Raw genomic sequence first — 19,906 nt, 5'->3', positions numbered from 1 at the left:
TAAACAGCGAGCACCCGTACACTAGCACCATCCTATACACAAGCGACAATTTCATTTTTTTATCGGAGCCAATTAGCCTACAAACCTGTATGTCTTTGGGGGCGGGGACCGGAGCACCCGGAGGAAACCCACGTGGTCTCAGGGAGAACGTAAAAACGCCGTACAGACAGCACCCGTAGTCAGGATCGAACCTGGGTCTCTGGCGCTGTAAGACAGCAATTCTACTGCTGCGCCACTCTGCAGCCAAATGTTGCCTATTTCCTTCGCTCCATAGATGCTGCCTCACCCGCTGAGTATCTCCAGCAGTTTTGTCTACCTTCGATTTTCCAGCATCTGCAGTTCCTTCTTCAACTCTTTTTTTTTTGTTTATCATTATTATTTATACAGACCTGTTGTGCTGCTGCAAGTCAGAATTTAATTGTTTCATATCAGCAAATATGACAATGAAACACTCTGGACTCTAGATTTCTTCAAATACTGGATTGCCAATAGCTGGTTCCAATTCAAACAGCACCACCTGCTGGTGGACCTGACTGTCTACAGGAGTAGCTGGGATTGTTGACTGGGTTGCTAATAGTAACTGAGTTTTAAAGTGTTTCCTCCAAGCATCCACTGCTGCACTGGGCAACATAGCACGGTTTGCTGTAAAGCTGGGAAAATGCCTTCAAAGAAAAAGAAGATTGTGAAGAAAAAGAAGAAAACACTTACTGGGAAAGAGTCTAAAAAACCTTCGGAAAGTTATAATTGTCCTCTTGACTCCGTTGCACCAGAAAATGTTCCTCCACCCATCCCACTGGGGGAGAAGGTAAGGCCATGATCTATGTCATGTTAAAAGTGAGACTTGTCGGCAGAGTTGGTCTAATCATTGTTACTGATCCAGGTCATCCATCCACTGTTTAGTTTAGTTTAGTTTAGTTTAGTTTAGAGAGATAAGTTTTTTTGCCTTCCATCACAGCGAGGAGGAGATGCGCTGTGATGGATGTCTGTGTAAATTGTGTTGTGTCTTGGGTCTTTTTTTCTTGTATGTATGACTGCAGAAACAACATTTCACTTGAGCCTCTATGAGGTTCAAGTGACAAATAAATTGTATTGTGTATTGTGTATTGTGTATTGTGTTTAGAGATGCAGCGTGGAAACAGGCCCTTCGGCCCACTAAGTCCGCACTGACCAGTGATCCCCGCACATTAACACTACCCTACATACACTAAAGACAATTTTACATCTTTGGAGAGTGGGAGGAAACCAGAGATCTCGGAGAAAACCCACACAGATCACGAGGAGAATGTACAAACTCAATACAGACAATCACCCATAGTCAGGATCGAACACGGGTCTCTGGCGCTGTAAGGCAGTAGCTCGATCACTGCGCCACCGTGCTGCCCACTGATCTCCATTTGTTTTGTTGAAAGTGTTGCAATAATTGTTTTTTTAAATCTCATTGTGTTTTGCAGTAACAGCACAGAAACCGGCCCTTCGGCCCACCGAGTCCATGCTGAGCATTGGTCACACTAGCTCCATGTTCTCCCACTTTCGTTATTCCACTCCCTACACACTGGGGGCAATTGACTTACAAACCCGCACGTCTTTGGGATGTGGGATGAAACCGGAGCACCTGGAGGTAACACACAATAGAGTCTGGACGGAGTTTGTACGTTCTCCCTGTGGCCGCGCGAGCTTTCTCCGGGTGCTTCAGTTTCCTCCCACATCCCAAAGGTGTGCGAGTTTGTAGGTTGAATGGCTTCTGTAAATTGCCTCTAGAGTGAAGAATGCAAAAGTGGGATAACAGGACTCAATGGGCCAAAGGGCCTCGTTCCACACTGTATCTCTAAACATAGCTCATCTAAACTAAACTGACCTCCTCAAAAACTTGCATGCAATAGTGTCTCTACTGTAATAGCTGTGATTTATTTTCCCCTGCAGTTGCTCGCTTTTCTTCAAGAGTGGAAAGAAGAACAACAAGAGATGGCTTGTGGAGATTTATCCTGCAAAATCCAGCAGGAATTGACACCCCAGGACATCAGGGATCTCAGGGTCGTGTTTAACAACTCCGACACAAATAAAGTGGGGTGAGTGCCAAAAAACAAATGTCGAACTCAGCAATCTGAGAACAAAGTGAAAAAACAGGGGAGTGAAAGTTAATGCTTAGGACATTGTTGGGTAATAGATTTTCTTTCCATACATTACAGGCCCGAAAGCCCAGAATGGACTGGGTATCATGTTATATTAAGAAGTAAAGTATCAGAATAAACGTGTGTTTTTTAGTGTAACAGACAGAGAATTTGAGTTTATTGGTTGCAGCTGCATTGAACATGGGGGTAGAGACAAGCAACTGCAGATGCTGTTTTACATAAAAGACCCAGGGCTGGGCTAATTCAGCAGGTCAGGCCACATCTCAGGAGAATATGCATAGGTGACGTTTCAACCTTTTTCCTAACCTTTTTAATGGAAGTGTTGTTTGGGGAGGTTTGCAGCATCATGGACTTGATGGGCCATCATGGACTTGATGGGCCAAAGAGTCAGTTTCAGTGCAGTGTGTGTCTGTCAGATCGGAATCAGAAAGGGGTGTCCTAAAACCGTTAGACAGGTACATGGATAGGACATGGATTGGGGTTAGGAGGGAGAGATAGATCAGCCATGATTGAATGGCGGAGTAGACTTGATGGGCTGAATGGCCTAATTCTACTCCTATTCCTTGTGACCTTATGACAGGTTTGGGGGGATATGGACCAAACGTGGGCAGGTGGGGCTAGTGTAGCTGGGACATGTTGGCCGGTGCGGGCAAGTTGGGCCGATGGGCCTGTTCCCTCACTATCACTCTATGACTCTAGTTGAGTTCATATTTGTAGCTAATGCATCAGGAAATATTATGTTTAGTTACGTTCTAATAAATTAGTTGATTTTGAAAATTGATGGCGTTATAAACGATTGTAAAGGCTGTAACTACAGAGAATCTGGGAAAAACTCAGTTGATCAGTCATCATGTGTGGAAAGAGTTAAACAGTGTTGATTACTTTTTATCACAACTGTTTTCAGCATTTATTTTTCATTCTCAATGGCTAAAGGCAGGTAAAAAATATGTGGGATAAAATTATTTGAACATTAAAAACAATTTAATTTTAATCAGTCACTTTTAACTTAGGTATCTTAATGCAACCGAGGTTCATTGGGCGCTCCGTACCCTTGGTTTTGGTGTCAATCAGGAGGAACTGGGCACAACGCTGAGAAGTTTGGGGCCATTAAAAAAAGAGTAAGTTTAACAATTATTGGCCATTGTTCATCATGATAGTCATACATGTTTGTCAGCAGTTCTCAGTTTGTTCAATGTATGTCTTGCAGTGTGCCATCCAATCCCCTAGGTGGTGCAATGGTACAGATGACCCAAACTGAACATAATACTCTAAATGTGGTCTCACCAATGACTCCCAACTTCTATAGTCAATGCTGCAAGACTGATGAAGTCCAATGTGTCGAAAGCTTTCTTGACCACCCTGGCTACCTGTGAGGCCACTTTCAAGGAACTATGTAACTACTTGTTTCACTGCTCCATCACCCAGAGGTAGCATTGAACTCAGAGAGCGCACCATCACATCCATTTGCCGTCTTCTTGTTTTACCCCAGGAATGTGAGTTTCCGTGAGTTCCTCCAGATTGTTGTAGAGCATCAGGGAGAAGCAAGAGATACCCTTGAGGAGATTAAACAGGGATTTGATCTCTTTGATTGCGGTGAGTAATAGTTATGCTAATTTGCAAAAATCAGCCCATATTTTCCCAACAGAAACGGAATCATGGGTTCACAAAATATTGGATTGAGCTCAAGTTGCAACAGCAAAGATGAAAATAAAATTATTGTCTGTTGTGCGCTCAACATTACCGGGCTTTTGACATCTATTATGCCTTTATCCACTTTTGTTCAGATACAATGTCTGTAACCAGAGAGAATATAACCCTAAGTCATAGCAACAGCAAAAGATGAAAATAAAATTATTGTCTGTTGTGCGCTCAACATTACCGGGCTTTTGACATCTATTATGCCTTTATCCACTTTTGTTCAGATACAATGTCTGTAACCAAGAGAATATAACCCTAAGTCATAGAACTCAGGACTACATGAGGTCTCTCACCCCATCCTTTATGTTAGCTCACCGAAAGAATTCAACATTTCTGATTGTAATTTGTATTCTTTCACAATCTCCAGTACTCTTTCATTTCAAATATTGTGCAGCTTCTAATGTTTCTGACATTTATAGATGCTCCGTATTAAGAAAAAAGCTTCCTTTGATCTTTGAGTGATCTTTACTTTATGTGGAGGGTAAGAGCCAGTTGATCAAGTGCATGTGTAGGAAGGAACTGCAGATGCTGGCTTGTACTGAAGATAGGCGCAGAGTGCTGGAGTAACTCAGCAGATCATCTGCATAGCTGAACCAAACAATCAACCATCTGAAAGTATTTGTTTCTGTGCCTGGGGATTGGAGATTTGTTTGCTTTCTTGTCTTCCTACGAGTTTCATGAATTCTTACCTGACAGTCTGCTCCTTCTCTGTTTTAAATCATTTTCATAATTGAACACAGCCCAAAGGTCCATGAAGGAGTGTTGGGGCTGTCTAAAGGCATCGCAGTTGTCACAGCCATTTATATCCTTTCCCCAAGCTTTGTTCCCGCACCTTAATACTGACAAAACCCCAGGCTCTGCAAGAACTGATCATCTTTCTAATACAGGTCCATCACCGATTTTCCAGCATCTTTGGTTCTAGAACCTTTAATCTGTTTTGGCGGTCCAACAGAGGTTGTGGCCATGTGGGGGCCAAGATACCAGCCGCAAAGTCAGGTACAGATCTGGGTCGGAGTTCCAGAGCCTCAGCCGCAGGGGGAAAACTCAACCCGCCAATCAGCAATGGAAGTCCCGATGAGGTTGAGATCGGCCACCTCACCCAGCCAAGGCGCCACATTTTCAAGGGGATTTCAGAGGGGGGAGGTTTTGTCTTTATTAAAGGATCTGGAAAAACGGTGGTGGACGGACTTCCTAAACCTGGTTCTTCTATGAATCGACAATTGATACTTCATCACCATTGTCTGTTACGGCACCCAAGTAAAATAGCATCTGAGAATTTGGACTTTTTCAACAGCAACACTTGCCCTTCTTTATGCTGAGCGTACATTTCATTTCATTCGTACAGACTTCAATATTATCCCCTTATGCTGCACTGCATTAACCCATCTTCTGTCTTGGAATTCATAATGACTATTTATGTTCAAGGTCATTTCCCTGTCTTCTGCCAGCTCTCTTCCTCCTGGGAGACCATTGGACTATCTTTAATTGGACTGTATTGGACTTTACCTTGCACTCAACATTATTCCCTTTATCATGTATCTGTATACTGTGGATGGCTTGATTGTAATCATGTATTGTCTTTCTGCTGACTGGTTAGCATGCAACAAAAGCTTTTCACTGTACTTCACTACACGTGACAATAAACTAAACTCAAATTCAAACACCATCCGCGGAGGACCTCATGAACATTCCGTGCTAACTATGGGGAAATACTAATGAGTCGATTAATGATTTGATGCTGTGTGACATCCTTCAAACCTCCACGCGGGATTTTGTGTTGTGAATTACTGTTTTGCTGCTTCATATTTGCAGTAACTAAACAGTTTCCAGAACAATTAATCAATTCTTTTCTCCCGTCATTTTTAGTCCATTATGTTATGTTCCAGTGAGAAAAAAATGGAAAAATATTAAGTGATTCTTTCCGTAAGCATGTAAATGTGATTACTTGCAGACAGTGATGGGAAGATCACTTTTGACAATCTCAAGGATGCCTGCAAGTCTGCTGGTGTCTACTTCTCCCACCAGGAATTACGGGAGATGATCAGAGAAGTAGACACAGATGGAGATGGCACAGTGGACATGGAAGAGTTTATTGATCTCATGCTGCAAACAAGCCTGTTCTAACTGATCACATTCCCCTGGATGTTTCCAATCTGTAGGCACCTTCATTCCTAATCCATATCTCAAGTATTTGATTTTTCCATCCTGGGAAAAGGTTCTGACTGTCTACCCTACCTTGTCTCATAATTGTATAAACGTCTATCAAATCACCAACGCAACACCAACACAAATCGATATACAAAAACCCACCATCTCTGCATCTGGTCCAGACCATCTCTTTGTTGTGAATTCACAGCCAACATAGAATACACAGATATAGAACAGTACAGCACAAGAACAGGCCCTTCAGCCCACAATGTCCATGCTGAATATGATCCAAGTCAAACTAATCTCCTCCGTCTGCACATAATATTTTCCCTTTTATTTTCAGAGAAAGATCCAGTTCCCCTTCTTCCACTCAGCTGCTCAAGGTTTAGCTACAAGGGGTGTGTGCACAGGGATGCCTGGCCTGTATGACGTTTTGTCATTGAGCACTTTGTGCTGTTTTGTGCCCTGTTATTTTCTATGAATATCACCTTGTATATCCCTTACAGTTTCCTAGTGCTCCATCACTGGTGCTGAGCTTGTAGATGACTCGTTTCTGCTGGTAGAAACAGTATCAGATTGAAATGAAGGTCCTTCCCTCATGATCATTGAAAGTTTGCCTCAGCAACCAAAGTCAGGATTGCATTTCTGATTCACAAGGGCGGATTGAAGTATGTGAGGAGGTGCTTGTCAGAGTGGGACCAAAGGTGTCTGGGAAAAGGATTGAAGAGTCTCTCATCACAACTCTTCAATCCTTTTGTCTCACACCTTCTGTCTTTTCATCTCTAGACTTTATCCAACGATCTTTCTATCAAGTAACCCTCCTCCCCTGTGTCTGCCTATTACCTGCCAAGTTTTGTCCCGCCCCTTCTCTCTTCCAGCTTTCTTTCCTCCCCTCCACAATCAATCTGAAGAGTTCCAACCCTATTGATGTTCACCAGGGATGCCGCCTGATCCACTGAGCTACTACAGCACTCTGTGGATGATCAGCCATGATCATATTGAATGGCGGTGCAGGCTCGAAGGGCCGAATGGCCTACTCCTGCACCTATTTTCTATGTTTCTATGTTTCTTTTGCAATCTAGCATCTGCAGTTCCTTGCTTCTACATTCTCCAGAGACGCTGCCTGATCCACTGAGTTACTCCAGCATTTTGTGACTTTTTTCTGCCAGCCAAGTTCTGAAACCAGATGGATGCATGCACACTAACCCACGACTGACTGTGCATTTGTGCACAAGCGTGTGCGTGCATGCGTGGTGGAGATTATGTGCTGGAGGGTAGGTGAGGCATGTTTACTGGAAGAATGTCTACATCATTCAGTTTGGAAGAAAACTTTTGACTTGCCAAGTGTAAATTGATAGTGACAAACCATGTGACCTGTTCTATGATATCCCGGAAATCGGTGAAATTATCTGCTCAAAAGTGCACTCATAGCTCCAGTCATTTTTCATCTAATTTGGGTCACTTCTGAATCTTTAAGAGGTCTTGGATAGGGATTACTATTAACAATGTTAACACTCCACAGCATAGGCTTTAAGGTGAGAGGAGCAAAGTTTAAAAAAGATGTGTGGGGCAAATATTTTACACAAAGGATGATGAGTGCCTGAAACACGCTGCCAGAGGTGATGGTGGAGGCATGTACGATAGTAGTGTTTAAGAGGCTTTTCAATAGGCATGTGGATATTCAGGGATTGCAGGGATATGGGTTGGTGGTCTTAACATCATGTTCGGCCAAGACATTGTAGGCTGAATGGCCTGTTCCTATGCTGTACTGTTCAATGTTCTTCATTATCATTTGAAGAAAGGGACCTTCATCCAAACACAAAGGGACTAGATGGTTATGTGGGTCCTGGACGGGAATACCACTGGGGTAATGCAGGTCGAGGAGACCAAATAAATACTCCTATTTGCTAAGTTATTTGATGCCGGCAGCATTTCTATGCTCATTAGTTCTTGTAATAATATTGTCATGGGTTTCAAATGTGGTAATTGGTAGAAGATGGTAGGGCATGTTGGGTCAGGAATTGTGCCTGAAATGTTCCATTGAATTCCGAAATGTGGCCTTAAGACGAAAGAGAGAGAAAAAAAGAAGCGTTCAATCAGCAGTTTCTGCGTCCCCATTGGTGAAGCAAAATCCTTGCATTTGTCACAACACACTGCGTTCCCAGGTACCCTGATGTCCACCTCGAGAGCAGCATTGGCAGAGGCTTTGGAGCTGAGCTCAATGCAGCTTTCTTGGCCAGAGAGAGTCTGAATAGGGGAAAAATAATAAAATACTGTTGACTTGATGCTCGCTGTTTCATGCTGAATTGAACAGAAAGCAGTCTCATTAACTTGCTATTGCTTGTGGCTTCTTGGCAGCAGCACTGAACCTGGTGCACAGTTGTGAAAGTGGAATTGGCAACTCTAACACTGTTCTCTATTCCCACCTCAACTCACCACTGGATGGCAGCAACATTTTATCTTGTTGTTAACTCTGATTCCATACTGTGTACAATGATACAACCAATGGTACTGTACAGAAGTAATAACCTCTCCGGCTAATTGGGGATGATTTGGGGTTGTAATATTACGCCAATCAGTCTGCTGCTTCACAGACGTAATGCATTTGTTTAGTTTCAGTTTAGTTTAGAGATACAGCGAAGGAAACAGGCTCCTCGATCCCCGCACATTAACACTATCCTACACACACTCAGGACAATTTACATTTATACCAAGCCAATCAATCTACAAACCTGTTCATCTTTGGAGTGTGGGAGGAAACCGAAGATCTCGGAGAAAACTCATGCAGGAGAAGGGGAGAACGTACAAACTCCATGTATTTCAACTGATGGGTCATCCAGAGCTTTGAGTTACTTCTTTACAAAAAGTTATCACCAGTTGTTTAAATCACACAATTAAATAATTACGATAATATTTTTAAATGATCCAATGGAATATGCTTTGTCTTTAATAACTCCTAATGTTATAATGCCTATTTCCTATGCCCCAGAGGTCAGGCAGCATCTCTGGTGAAAATGTATAGGTGACGTTTCAGGTCAGGTCCCTTCTTCAGGCATTCAGACTTCAGATAGTGCTGTGTGGATCTGGTCTGGGTTTGGTCACCTCCTGCTCTCTGATTGCTGTGGGTGTTGGATAAGATGGACTGGTTTTCAAAGAGAGGGGTGAGCACTCCAACGGGGCAGGAGTTGCACTCCACAAAACCTAGAAAAGCTTGAGTTAAAACCCTTTGTTAATCAATAGTCAAGGACCACACAGAACTCTTCGGCAAAACTGTTCAAGAGTGGTGCTTAAGATACAGCGGGAGCCTTTAGCTGCACTCATGACTCACAGTACATGGCTATTTGTTGGGTTCAAGGCAGCAGACTAAATTGTAGGATTATCAGATATGCTTGTGGGTGCCACCAACATATTAAGAAATTGTGCATTTTCTGATTTCCCTTTATAAATCACATTAGCTCTAAGCGACATGGTGGCACAGTTTGTAGAGTCACCGCTTCACATCGCCAGTGACCCAGGTTCAATCCTGACTCAACCAGGAGCTGTCTGTGTGGAGTTTGCACGTTCTCCCTGTGATTGTGCGGGTTTCCACCGGGTGCTCCAGTTTCCTCCCACCACATCCCAAAGATTGAGGGTTGGTAAATCAATTGGCCTCTGTAAATTTCCCTTAGTGTGCAGGTGAGTGTTAGAATCTAAGGGGAATTGATAACAATATGGAGAGTTGGATGAGAATAGTGTAGGATTCATGTAAACTGGTGGTTGATGGTTTGGGCTCCATGGGCCAGTGTGCCTGTTTCCATGCTGTGGCTCACTACTTAACCCATTAATCATTGCGTAATACATGATATCAAATGGAGACCAAATATAACTCAATCCTTAACCCTATCCCTGTTCAGAAGCACTCACTGGAAAACACGAATGGGTAACATCAGCATAATTTCAGCGAATATTGGCATTAAGAAGAAGTAGGGAGAACAAGGTACACAAAATTGCTGGAGAAACTCAGCGGGTGCAGCAGCATCTATGGAGCGAGGGAAATAGGCGACGTTTCTGGCCGAAACCCTTCTTCAGACTGATGGGGGGGTGGGGGGAGAGAAGGAAGGAAAAAGGGAGGAGGAGGAGCCCGAGGGCGGGGGGATGGGAGGAGACAGCTCGAGGGTTAAGGAAGGGGAGGAGACAGCAAGGGCTAGCAAAATTGGGAGAATTCAACGTTCATGCCATCAGGATGCAAGCTACCCAGGCGAAATATGAGGTGCTGTTCCTCCAATTTCCGGTGTTGCTCACTCTGGCAATGGAGGAGACCCAGGACAGAGAGGTCGGATTGGGAATGGGAGGGGGAGTTGAAGTGCTGATCCACCGGGAGTTCAGGTAGGTTATTGCGGACTGAGCGGAGGTGTTCGGCGAAATGATCGCCCAACCTCCGCTTAGTCTCACCGATGTAGATCAGCTGACATCTAGAGCAGCGGATGCAGTAGATGAGGTTGGAGGAGATACAGGTGAACCTTTGTCGCACCTGGAACGACTGCTTGGGTCCTTGAATGGAGTCGAGGGGGGAGGTGAAGGGACAGGTGTTGCATTTCTTGCGGTTGCAATGGAAAGTGCCCGGGGAGGGGGTGGTACAGGAGTAGGGAGAACAAGTATTGCCAAAAGATGATGGCCCGATCGTGGTCAGCTACTGAGAATTACAGGCTGCAGAGATTTAAGCTTTTAAAGAAAAAGTTGTGCCTCAAATTTCGTTTTTCGAATTGAATTCTTGTATAAGTTCAGCGAGAGGCAGCTGAGCTGATGTGCAATTCTCTAACACGTTTCCCATAGATTCCTTGGTTATCCTATGAATTAATTGTGGCTGATCATTTTACACGGAGATCAATTTTGTGATCATCCTTTTCTCCTTCCTCACTGTCTTTCTCCCCATCCCTGCTTCCCTGCCTCCCCTTCCCATCTCCCATTCCACCCCACCACTCCACTACTTTCCTTGTTTCTTTGCCCTTATATCTTGCCAGCCCCTGACCCTCTGTCACTCTCTTCACTCCTGTTGGTCCATATGTTTTCGTTCCTGTTGATCCCATTTTTGTAGGCTTTCTTTCCTTCTTTCCCCCATCGGTCTGTGCTTCTGCTTGCTTCCCTGTTCCTCCATACTCTTTTCACCTCCACTGAAAAATTATTTTTCACTTCCAGCCCCAAACCTTCCACCTTGATTTGTAGGAAGGATCTGCAGATATTTTACATCAAAGATAGTGTGGGTCAGATGGCATCGCTTGGATTTGCATCAGCTTGGAATAACACCCAGATAGCTGGTGGGTCAGGCAGCATTGCTTGGAGTTGCATCTGAACCAGCATCTGCTGGTCCTTCCTATACATTTTGTCTGCTCCATGGAAAAATCTCCTTAAGGTATTCCTACTTTGAAGACGTTCTCCTCCTCTCTCTCACTGCTCCCCCTCTGTGATTCCTCCTGCCATACAGCACTACGACCACATTTTAACCCTTCTCCTCGATTTCATTAACACCTACCTGTTTTTTTTCTTGATTTAAAAGACACAAGTTGGAAAGCAGAAAAACACCGCAACATTTCCTCAGTAAAGATGAATAAATGGGCTGTTTGGTCACGGCACACGTAAACTTGACATATATGACCAAAGCAAAATTAAAAAATCATTATCACAATGTAAATCCTCGTTTCACAACATGTAAAATTCTGGACCTATTGTGTGTAGGATACTAGCATTGCGTTAATGTCAAAGCGGACATTTTTGTGATAAAACAAACAGCAAGAAAAATGTGCATAAGCAGCTGTTTTCAATTACAGTTCAGCTGGACATTAATCTAACTACCAAGAATTTCTGGGAATCTACCTCATCGCCAACTTTAATGAGACTGTATCCTGTTTTGTTGGCTATATTTCACAGCTATCAAAAACCTCAGCAGCAGAACATTTAACATACTGCAGCAATTTTTAAGAGAGAGAAGAGAAAAAAAAACGACCATACAGAGTTCTTTCAATATTTATGCAAATAATTTTTTTCTCTTGCTTTTGGATCCCATTCCTGCAGCTCACTGTGCTTGTTGCCTTAGCTGCAATGAATGTTTGGCAGCTAGGCTGCGTGAGGATGATTTCATCGTTTTCTCAACAACTGAGGAAATTAGAAGTGTGATGGTAATTTTCTTTTTAGCAGCAGAGATATCTGGCACGAGCAACAATCAGGCGATATATTGTAGGGTTCAAATTAAACTGCAGGCCCATTGGAATTTCACACGTTGAATTGGTTTAGATCTGAAAGCTATTGTGGTATTTTGTTGTAACTATGAGCTAAACGGGGGAAAAGTACAAGCTGCATTCCCCGTACCTGTTGAAAAGTTGTCTTGATGCAATATTCCTAGGCACAACATTCATACATTCATAGGTTATAGGTGCAGAATTAGGTAATTCAGCCCATTGTGGACTCTGCCATTCAATCATGGCTGGTCTATCTTTCCCTCTCAACCCCATTGTCCTGCCTTCTCCCCATAACCCCTGACCACCCTTACAAATTATAATCTGTCTATATCCACCAATCATAGAAACATAGAAAATAGATGGAGGAGTAGGCCATTCTGCCCTTCGAGCCAGAACTGCCATTCAATATGATCATGGCTGATCAACCTAAATCAGTACCCCGTTCCTGCTTTCTTCCCATATCCGTTGACTTTGTTACCCCGAAGAGCTATATCTAACTCACTCTTGAAAACATCCAGTGAATTGGCCTCCACAACCTTCCATGGCAGAGAATTCCACAGATTCACATCTGGGTAAAAACATTTTTCCTCATCTCATACTATACATTAAACTGTATTGTAACTAAAGTTGATGTGAATACATTTCGTTTTAATTTAGAAATGTGACCAGTTTATCATTAATAATTATGTTGAACTAGAAGTAGGAAGTAGAAACTAGTTAACTGCTATTCTCATACATTAGATCTTGGCATCATTCTCAGACCAGACATGATGGGCCGAATGGTCTGTTCTTCTGTTGCACTGCTCTATGTTCTATGTTATTACTTGATAACTTAAATTTTACCCAAAAAAGTCTGATGCATGCGATCAAACGACAGTCGCCATTTTGAAATGTTCAATCACAGGTACATAAATATTTTCTTAACTTAAATACTTTGATGTCAATGTTTATTCTGCGAGCAATGGACAACATAGCACAAGAACAGACCCTCTGCCCCACAATGTTAGCACTAGACAGGATGACAAGACTAACTCTTATCTGCCCTGATTTAACTTCCCAAAATGCAACTAATTACCTTTATCTGCCATAAACTCCAGTAGCCATCCTCTGCCCAATAGTCCAGCTGATCAAGATCATGCTGTGATTTTTGATAACAATCCTCTCTGTCTACAATTCACCTACGTTAGTATCACCTGCAAACTTACTCAACATGCCTTGTACATTCTCATCCAAATCATTGATATAAACCACAAACAACAATGGGTCCAGCACTGAGACCTGAGACACATCATTCATTCATTCTTCCATTTGTTTCAGACCTCCAGCCCAAAGAACAACCTACCATTGCCACTGCTTCCTTCCATGAAGCCAATTCTCTACCAGCCAGTTAGTTCTCCCTAGTTCCCCTGTGATCTAACCTTCCAAGCAGCCTACCATGTGGAACCTTATCTAAGGCCTTGTTGAAGTCCACCTAGACAATATCTATGGCCTTGGCCTCATAAACCTTCTTGATTACTCTTCAAAAGAAAGAGACTCATCCCGGGAGGAGTCATGCCACCACATGAGGCTCATTGTCATATCTGAGACAGAGTTTGAACTTGTTAGAGATGCTGGAAAATCGAAGGTAGAGAAATATGCTGGAGAAACTCAGCGGGTGCAGCAGCATCTATGGGGCGAGGGAAATAGGCAACGTTTCGGGCCGAAATGTCCTCGCCCCATAGATGCTGCTGCACCCGTTGAGTTTCTCCAGCATTTTTCTCTACCTTCAACTTGTTAGAGGTTGATTTCAATGTTCAGAGACGTTATTCCACCTGCACGTTGAGAATGGGCTCCATGTAGAGCACATGCAAGTAGTGTTTGCCTCGGCTGTAAAGCCATAACCCGATTGAGTCAGTGCAGGTGCAATCTAATACATCTGGAACTGATGCAGCATCTACTGTGGTCAGAATGCAAGCTGCAATATACTGTACCAGTCAGAATCATGGTGCAGTGGTAGAGTTGCTGCCTTACAGTGCCAGAGTCCCGAGTTCGATCCCGACTACGGGTGCTGTCTGTACGGAGTTTTACGTTCACCCCGTGACCTGTGTTGGTTTTCGCCGAGATCTTCAGTTTCCTCCCACACTCCAAAGACCTAAATGTTTGTAGGTAAATTGGCTTTGTAAATGTAAAAGATATCCCTCGTGTGTGTAGGATAGTGTTAATGAGTAGGGATCGTTGGTCGGCACAGACCCAGTGGGCCGAAGGGCCTGTTCCCGTGCTGTATCTCTAAACTAAACTAAACTGGTTTGTCCAGAGACAGCAAGCAAGAGGATGGAATCAGTGACTAGTTTGTATGGTTTGTGATGAGAGCCAAAGACAATATCTTCAATTTTCGCAATGGTTAACCGCGCGAACATGTCACTCTTCTAAATGTGGACATTAGACAAGGAGTTGGGGTGGCTGGGAGGTACATCTTGTTCAGCTGCTACCTCACACTCCAGATCCAACACTCAGGTTCAACCCTAAATTCTTGTGTAGTAAGGAACTGCAAATGCTGGTTTACACCGAAGATGGACCCAAAATGCTGGAGTAACTCAGCGGAACAGGCAGCATCTCTGGAGAGAAGGAATGGGTGACGTTTCAGGTTGAGAAGGGTCTCCTGCTGAGCTACTCCAGCATTTTGTGTCTAATTTCTAGTGCCGTCCATGAGGCACTTTCGAGTTCTCTCTTTGACCACTTGGGTTCCCTTGTATATCGCAAAGACATGTAGATTGAAAGTCAGTTGGCCACTGCAAATTGCCCCCAGTGTGTGAGAGAATTTGAGCAGGGAAAGACTCAAAGTGCTGGAGTAACTCAGTGGGTCTGGCCGCATCCCTAGAGAACATGGATAGGTGTTGTTTCGGGTCCGGACCCTTCCTCAGACTGAATTGGAGCAAGTTGGTGAGAATGTGGCGATAATAAAATGAGATTAGTGTAGGATTAGCGTAAATGGATGCTTTGGAATTGATGCAGATTCACTAAGCCAAATATCTTGTTATATGACTCTATGACTAAGGTTGGAACAAAACAAGGCAGTAAAAAGGACACGCCTCAGATATACATGTAAATGTTGACCCTTTGGTGTAGATACGGTTGCTATGAAAGGAACAAGAGTGGAACTGGAAAGAATAGATCCTTGGGGAAAGTGAATGGTGAAGTAAATGATGGGTGTGTTATGTGGTATACGTTGCTGAGCGCACTCTGCTGAAGATTAAGAAGGAAACTCGTTGGAGGCAATTCCAGGGAACTGAACAAAGGAATGGAAGACAGTTGAGGAGCAGGTGCTTGCTCGAGGTCCAGGTTACAGGACACACCTGGGTCATGGGAATAGAGAATGCGACACGGTGGTGCAGCGGTAGAGTTGCTGCCTTACAGCGCCAGAGACCTGGGTTCAACCCCGACGGCGGGTGCTGTCTGTACGTAGTTTGTACGTTCTCCCCATGACCTGCATGGGTTTTCCCCCGGGAACTCCAGTTTCCTCAAACACTGTAAAAGCGTACAGGTTTGCAGGTTAATTGGCTTGGTAAAAATTGTAAATTGTCCCCGGTGTGTAGGATAGTGTTAGTGTGCGAGGATCGCTGGTCGGTGCGGGCTTAAGGGCCTGTTTCCGTGTTATATCTCTAAACTAAACTAAACCAAACGCTATCTTGGAGGGCTACCTCTATGCAGTGTCCATGTCAGGAACTTGTGTGAAGAAGTTGAAATATAAGTGTTACAAGAAACCCAGGTACAAAGTTGGGAGTTGACCAAGTAATTAGGGATTTAGCACCGGAAAAGATGATTGTAGGAGAAGTATATTTAATTTTGAATATTGGGCTAGTTAAATACATTTTCCTTTAATTTTTAATTCTTTAAAACTTTTAAAAAAAGAAATAAACCATTTGCTATATTTATTTAGATATAATACTGCAAATGTTGTAGTATTTATTTATCTTGGGTGCAGCCAGTCAACTGTGTGGGTGTCTTGAAGACCACAGGCTCCAGCCTGACAGAAGCCTACGCTCCTGCATTACCCACATGGTTGGATCGCATTTGGAAAGGTAAACAAAAATCAGACACGTTCCTATATCGAAGCAATTAAGCCGATCCAACTCCACTGTAATCTCTTCCCTTTTTGTCAAAGTCCAAAGGGTATTTTCGAGCAGCGCTTTGTAATTGAACGAAGGACATTCACAGCATTTTGGATATCCTGAAGATGAACCGGAGCATAGTGTAGACAGCGAATCTGGTGAAAGGAGAGAATTTCCACTGAATAAGTGGCTGCTCTGTGGGAAGCTTGTGAGATGGCATGTGTTTGCTGAGGGGTGGGCAAGTTTGGAGTATGACCACGAGATACAGAGACAGTCACTTTCCTCTCCTCTCTCAATAAATGTTTGCTTATTTTCAAAGCTTAATTTTTTAAAAGAGGCAGCTGATCAAATTGAAGATAATTCGGAATCCAGCTATGCCTGAAGGTCGTTCTGCTCAGATATGACTATCTATATATATATTTTCTGCCTATTTATACTAAAACGTTTTGAGAACTTTTCAAGCTTGCATTTATTCTCTGAATTGTGATCTGCGCTTAAAATACAATCACACTCCATCTGATTGTGTGTTGTACTTCACCTCGACTAGACTGTCTGAAGAATGGTCTCACCCATAAACGTCACCCATTCCTTCTCTCCAGAGATGCTGCCTGTCCCGCCCAGCATGTTGTGCCTATCTTCACCGAGACTAGAGTTCTTTCTCCTTATCCCTCATTCATTCTCTTCCCCTGTTGAACCACAGAATTTGCTGTTGGCCAAGCAATGCTTGTAATGGCAGAGATGATTTCATGTTGTAATTCCTGGTTACCAACCCCCATAAAGAAGCTACATTTCCAAGTTTAGATTTTTTTGTAAATTATTTAAATTTGTAGTAGGGTGAACAGAAATAATACCTCAGACAAAACCATATTTGGAAGCAGTTACCAAAATGTATAATATGTACAGTAATTTGGTAATCTGCTGAAAAAAAGTAAGTGAGATTTTGAAACGAGGAATTGCAGATGCTGGTTTACAAAGAAAAACAGACGCAAAGTGCTGGAGTAACTCAGCAAGTCAGGCAGCATCTCTGGAGAACATGGATCGGTGACGTTTCTGGTGGGGGCTAAAGAAGGGTCCCGACCCGAAATGTCACCTATCTGTGTTCTTCAGACTTGCTGCCTGACTCGCTGAGTTACTGCAGCACTTCGTGTCCTCTTTTTTTTAAAGTGATCTGGATTGCAAAAGCAACAAGATAAAACGAACTAAATAAAAACTACTCAAAACCAACCAATGCATTAGAATGGCAGTAGGTTAAAACAACTGTAGGCCCTTCACGACTGCACAGTAAAAAATAAGCAAGCCTTTGTCATAGTCATAGAGTGATACAGCGTGGAAACAGGCCCTTCAGCCCAACTTGCCCATACCGGCCAACATGACTCAGCTACACTAGTCCCACCTGCCTGCGTTTGGTCCATATCCCTCTAAACCTGTCCTATCCATGTACCTGTCTAACTGTTTCTTAAACATTGGGATAGTCCCAGCCTCAACTACCTCCTCTGGCAACTTGTTCCACACACCCACCACCCTTTGTGTGAAAAAGTTACCCCTCAGATTCCTATTAAATCTTTTCCCCTTCACCTTAAGCCTATGTCCGTTGTTCCTCGATTCACCTACTCTGGGCAAGAGACTCTGTGCATCTTCCCGATCTATTCCTCTCATGATTTTATACACCTCTATAAGATCACCCCTCGTCCTCCTGGTCTGTAGGAGCAAACACGTCATTGCAGAAAGGAAGGGGGATCTTGGTGAAGAGTACATCATGCATGGTTTGTGGTGAGAAAATTAATGGATTTTATTACTTCCATATTATGGAAGAAGTGATCGCACTCGACTCCTGAAACATTAAGTGTACCTATTAGGCACTTTATTTTCCTACAGATTACAGCTTGTTTAATTTTATGTGTGCTATAATATACCTAACCTTATTCAATATATAACCAGATTATCTATCTCATTTTTCTTTTCATCCAACTTCGGAAGAAGGGTCTCAACCTGAAAAGTCACCCATTCCTTCTCTCCAGAGATGCTGCCTGACCTGCTGAGTTACTCCAGCATTTTGTGTCTATCCTTGGTGTAAACTAGCATCTGCAGTTCCTTCCTACACATTCTTTTCATACTGGTTGGCCTAAAATAAAGGCTTCCTTATGTAATTGGCCAATTATACCCCAAAACAGTAACCTTGGACAGCTAATACACTGTTCTTTAAGATTACATTGTTTCTTCAACACAAATTCACACCATCAATGTAAAATATTCCTGAAATAAATATCCACGATTCTCTACATTGAATGAGGAAACTTCTCATTTTAATTCAACATGTTTTTCTGCTTATACTTAGACGATGACCCCGATTTCAAAACATTTGATCCAAGGAAAATAAGCTCTCAGCATCTACTCAGCCAAACTAAGGATTTCCAGAGAAACAACTATCGGGCAACTATGCAAACTCCAGAGAAACAAGACTAGTCCACTTGATCTCTTCCCAAAAAGCAATCAAACGGAATATTGCTGAACCCCTTGGAAAGAAAGCAACTACCCTAAGTCCTAGTGATCCATGAGGGACAGAGGCAACATATAATGAGAACATCAAGGCATTGTCATTTATCTCAAATACTCCCAAATAAATATACCCTTTACTGTTCTAAATGCATGAAGTAATGAACACGTCCAAATGTATAACTGCCCAAAAGGAAATGATATCAGCTTATACGCTTCTTCCATGATGTGATTGGTTTACAACTCATAAAGTGCAGCTGTATTAATAAAACCACTCCCTATTACAAAATGTGCGGCAGGGAGCCTCTTGACATAAGTGTTCTGGAAACCCATCAGTATACTTCAACAGACAATGATTGGTTTATTTTTCAATACATATAAAGAGATATATTTGTTGGGAAAAAAAAACTCATGACAGGGCCTGAAGTTGATCTGTCGAGTACGTAGTTCCACAAATGGCAACTCTGTGCATAACCAGGACTGGGTGCAGATCCAATGCTAGCTGTTTCGTTCTATGAACGTCTGAAGAAGGGTCTCGACCCGAAATGTCACCCCTTCCTTCTCTCCAGAAATGCTGCCTGTCCCGCTGAGTTACTCCAGCATTTTGTGTCCATCTTCATTCTATTAAGGATTGGTCATAAAAGGACAACTGGTGCCAGTGGACGTACAAGTAGCAGTACTGTATCGAGACATTAGTATAGTGAGAAGATGAAACTCCAGTCAGCTTCAATGGTGCCAAGATAGTCACAAAATGTTGGAATAACTAGTGTACATTGTGGGTCAGCGAGGACTCGGTGGGCCGAAGGGCCTGTTTCTGCTCTGTATCTGTAAAGTCTGAAGTCTTGGTCTACTGAGAGCTATATCTGTGGTGTTTATACTGGCAATCCAGTATCAAGTCTGGGCATGAGTTCCTGAAGGTCACCAAGAGCACCAAGAGACAGTTACAGCTTATGCTGTACAGACCAACTAGGTGGAGTATTCATGAACAACGTCAACCTCTGAGGTTCAAACCTGCTTCAAAAGGGCAGCTATATATTTTTTTAGAGATTCAGTGCGGAAACAAGCCCTTCAGCCCACCAAGTCCGCACCCAACAGCGATCCCCGAACATTAACACTATCCTACACACACTAGGGACAA

The 19,906-nt window shown here is 43.1% G+C and overlaps 1 protein-coding gene across 2 annotated transcripts; it reads left to right on the top strand.

The window, feature by feature from the left end:
* The first annotated feature begins 418 nt into the window (after positions 1–418).
* LOC129711615 (uncharacterized) lies at positions 419–19,071 on the top strand. Of its 2 annotated transcripts, none has more exons than XM_055659386.1 (5): positions 419–805; positions 1,921–2,066; positions 3,140–3,247; positions 3,619–3,722; positions 18,611–19,071. In XM_055659386.1, exons 1-5 carry the CDS (start codon positions 659–661, stop codon positions 18,736–18,738), a joined length of 633 nt encoding a protein of 210 aa, XP_055515361.1. In that variant the 5' UTR covers positions 419–658; the 3' UTR covers positions 18,739–19,071. The 2 variants fall into 2 exon arrangements, with proteins under 2 accessions (XP_055515361.1, XP_055515360.1); XM_055659385.1 differs by lacking the exon at positions 18,611–19,071 and adding an exon at positions 5,779–8,893 and having other exon boundaries at positions 452–805.
* The last annotated feature ends 835 nt before the right edge of the window (positions 19,072–19,906 follow it).

This window comes from Leucoraja erinacea, chromosome 30, assembly GCF_028641065.1.
Source record: "Leucoraja erinacea ecotype New England chromosome 30, Leri_hhj_1, whole genome shotgun sequence".
Classification (NCBI taxonomy): domain Eukaryota; kingdom Metazoa; phylum Chordata; class Chondrichthyes; order Rajiformes; family Rajidae; genus Leucoraja; species Leucoraja erinaceus.
This window is presented reverse-complemented; position numbering and strand designations above follow the sequence as displayed.

What these genes read in the sequence shown, in the direction of transcription:
- LOC129711615 (XM_055659385.1), top strand. Translation starts at nt 659, where the DNA reads ATGCCTTCAAAGAAAAAGAAGATTGTGAAGAAAAAGAAGAAAACACTT. An exon ending in TTGGGGCCATTAAAAAAAGA is followed by an intron (nt 3,248 to 3,618) that starts GTAAGTTTAACA and finishes GTTTTACCCCAG; the next exon opens with GAATGTGAGTTTCCGTGAGT. An exon ending in ATTTGATCTCTTTGATTGCG is followed by an intron (nt 3,723 to 5,778) that starts GTGAGTAATAGT and finishes GATTACTTGCAG; the next exon opens with ACAGTGATGGGAAGATCACT.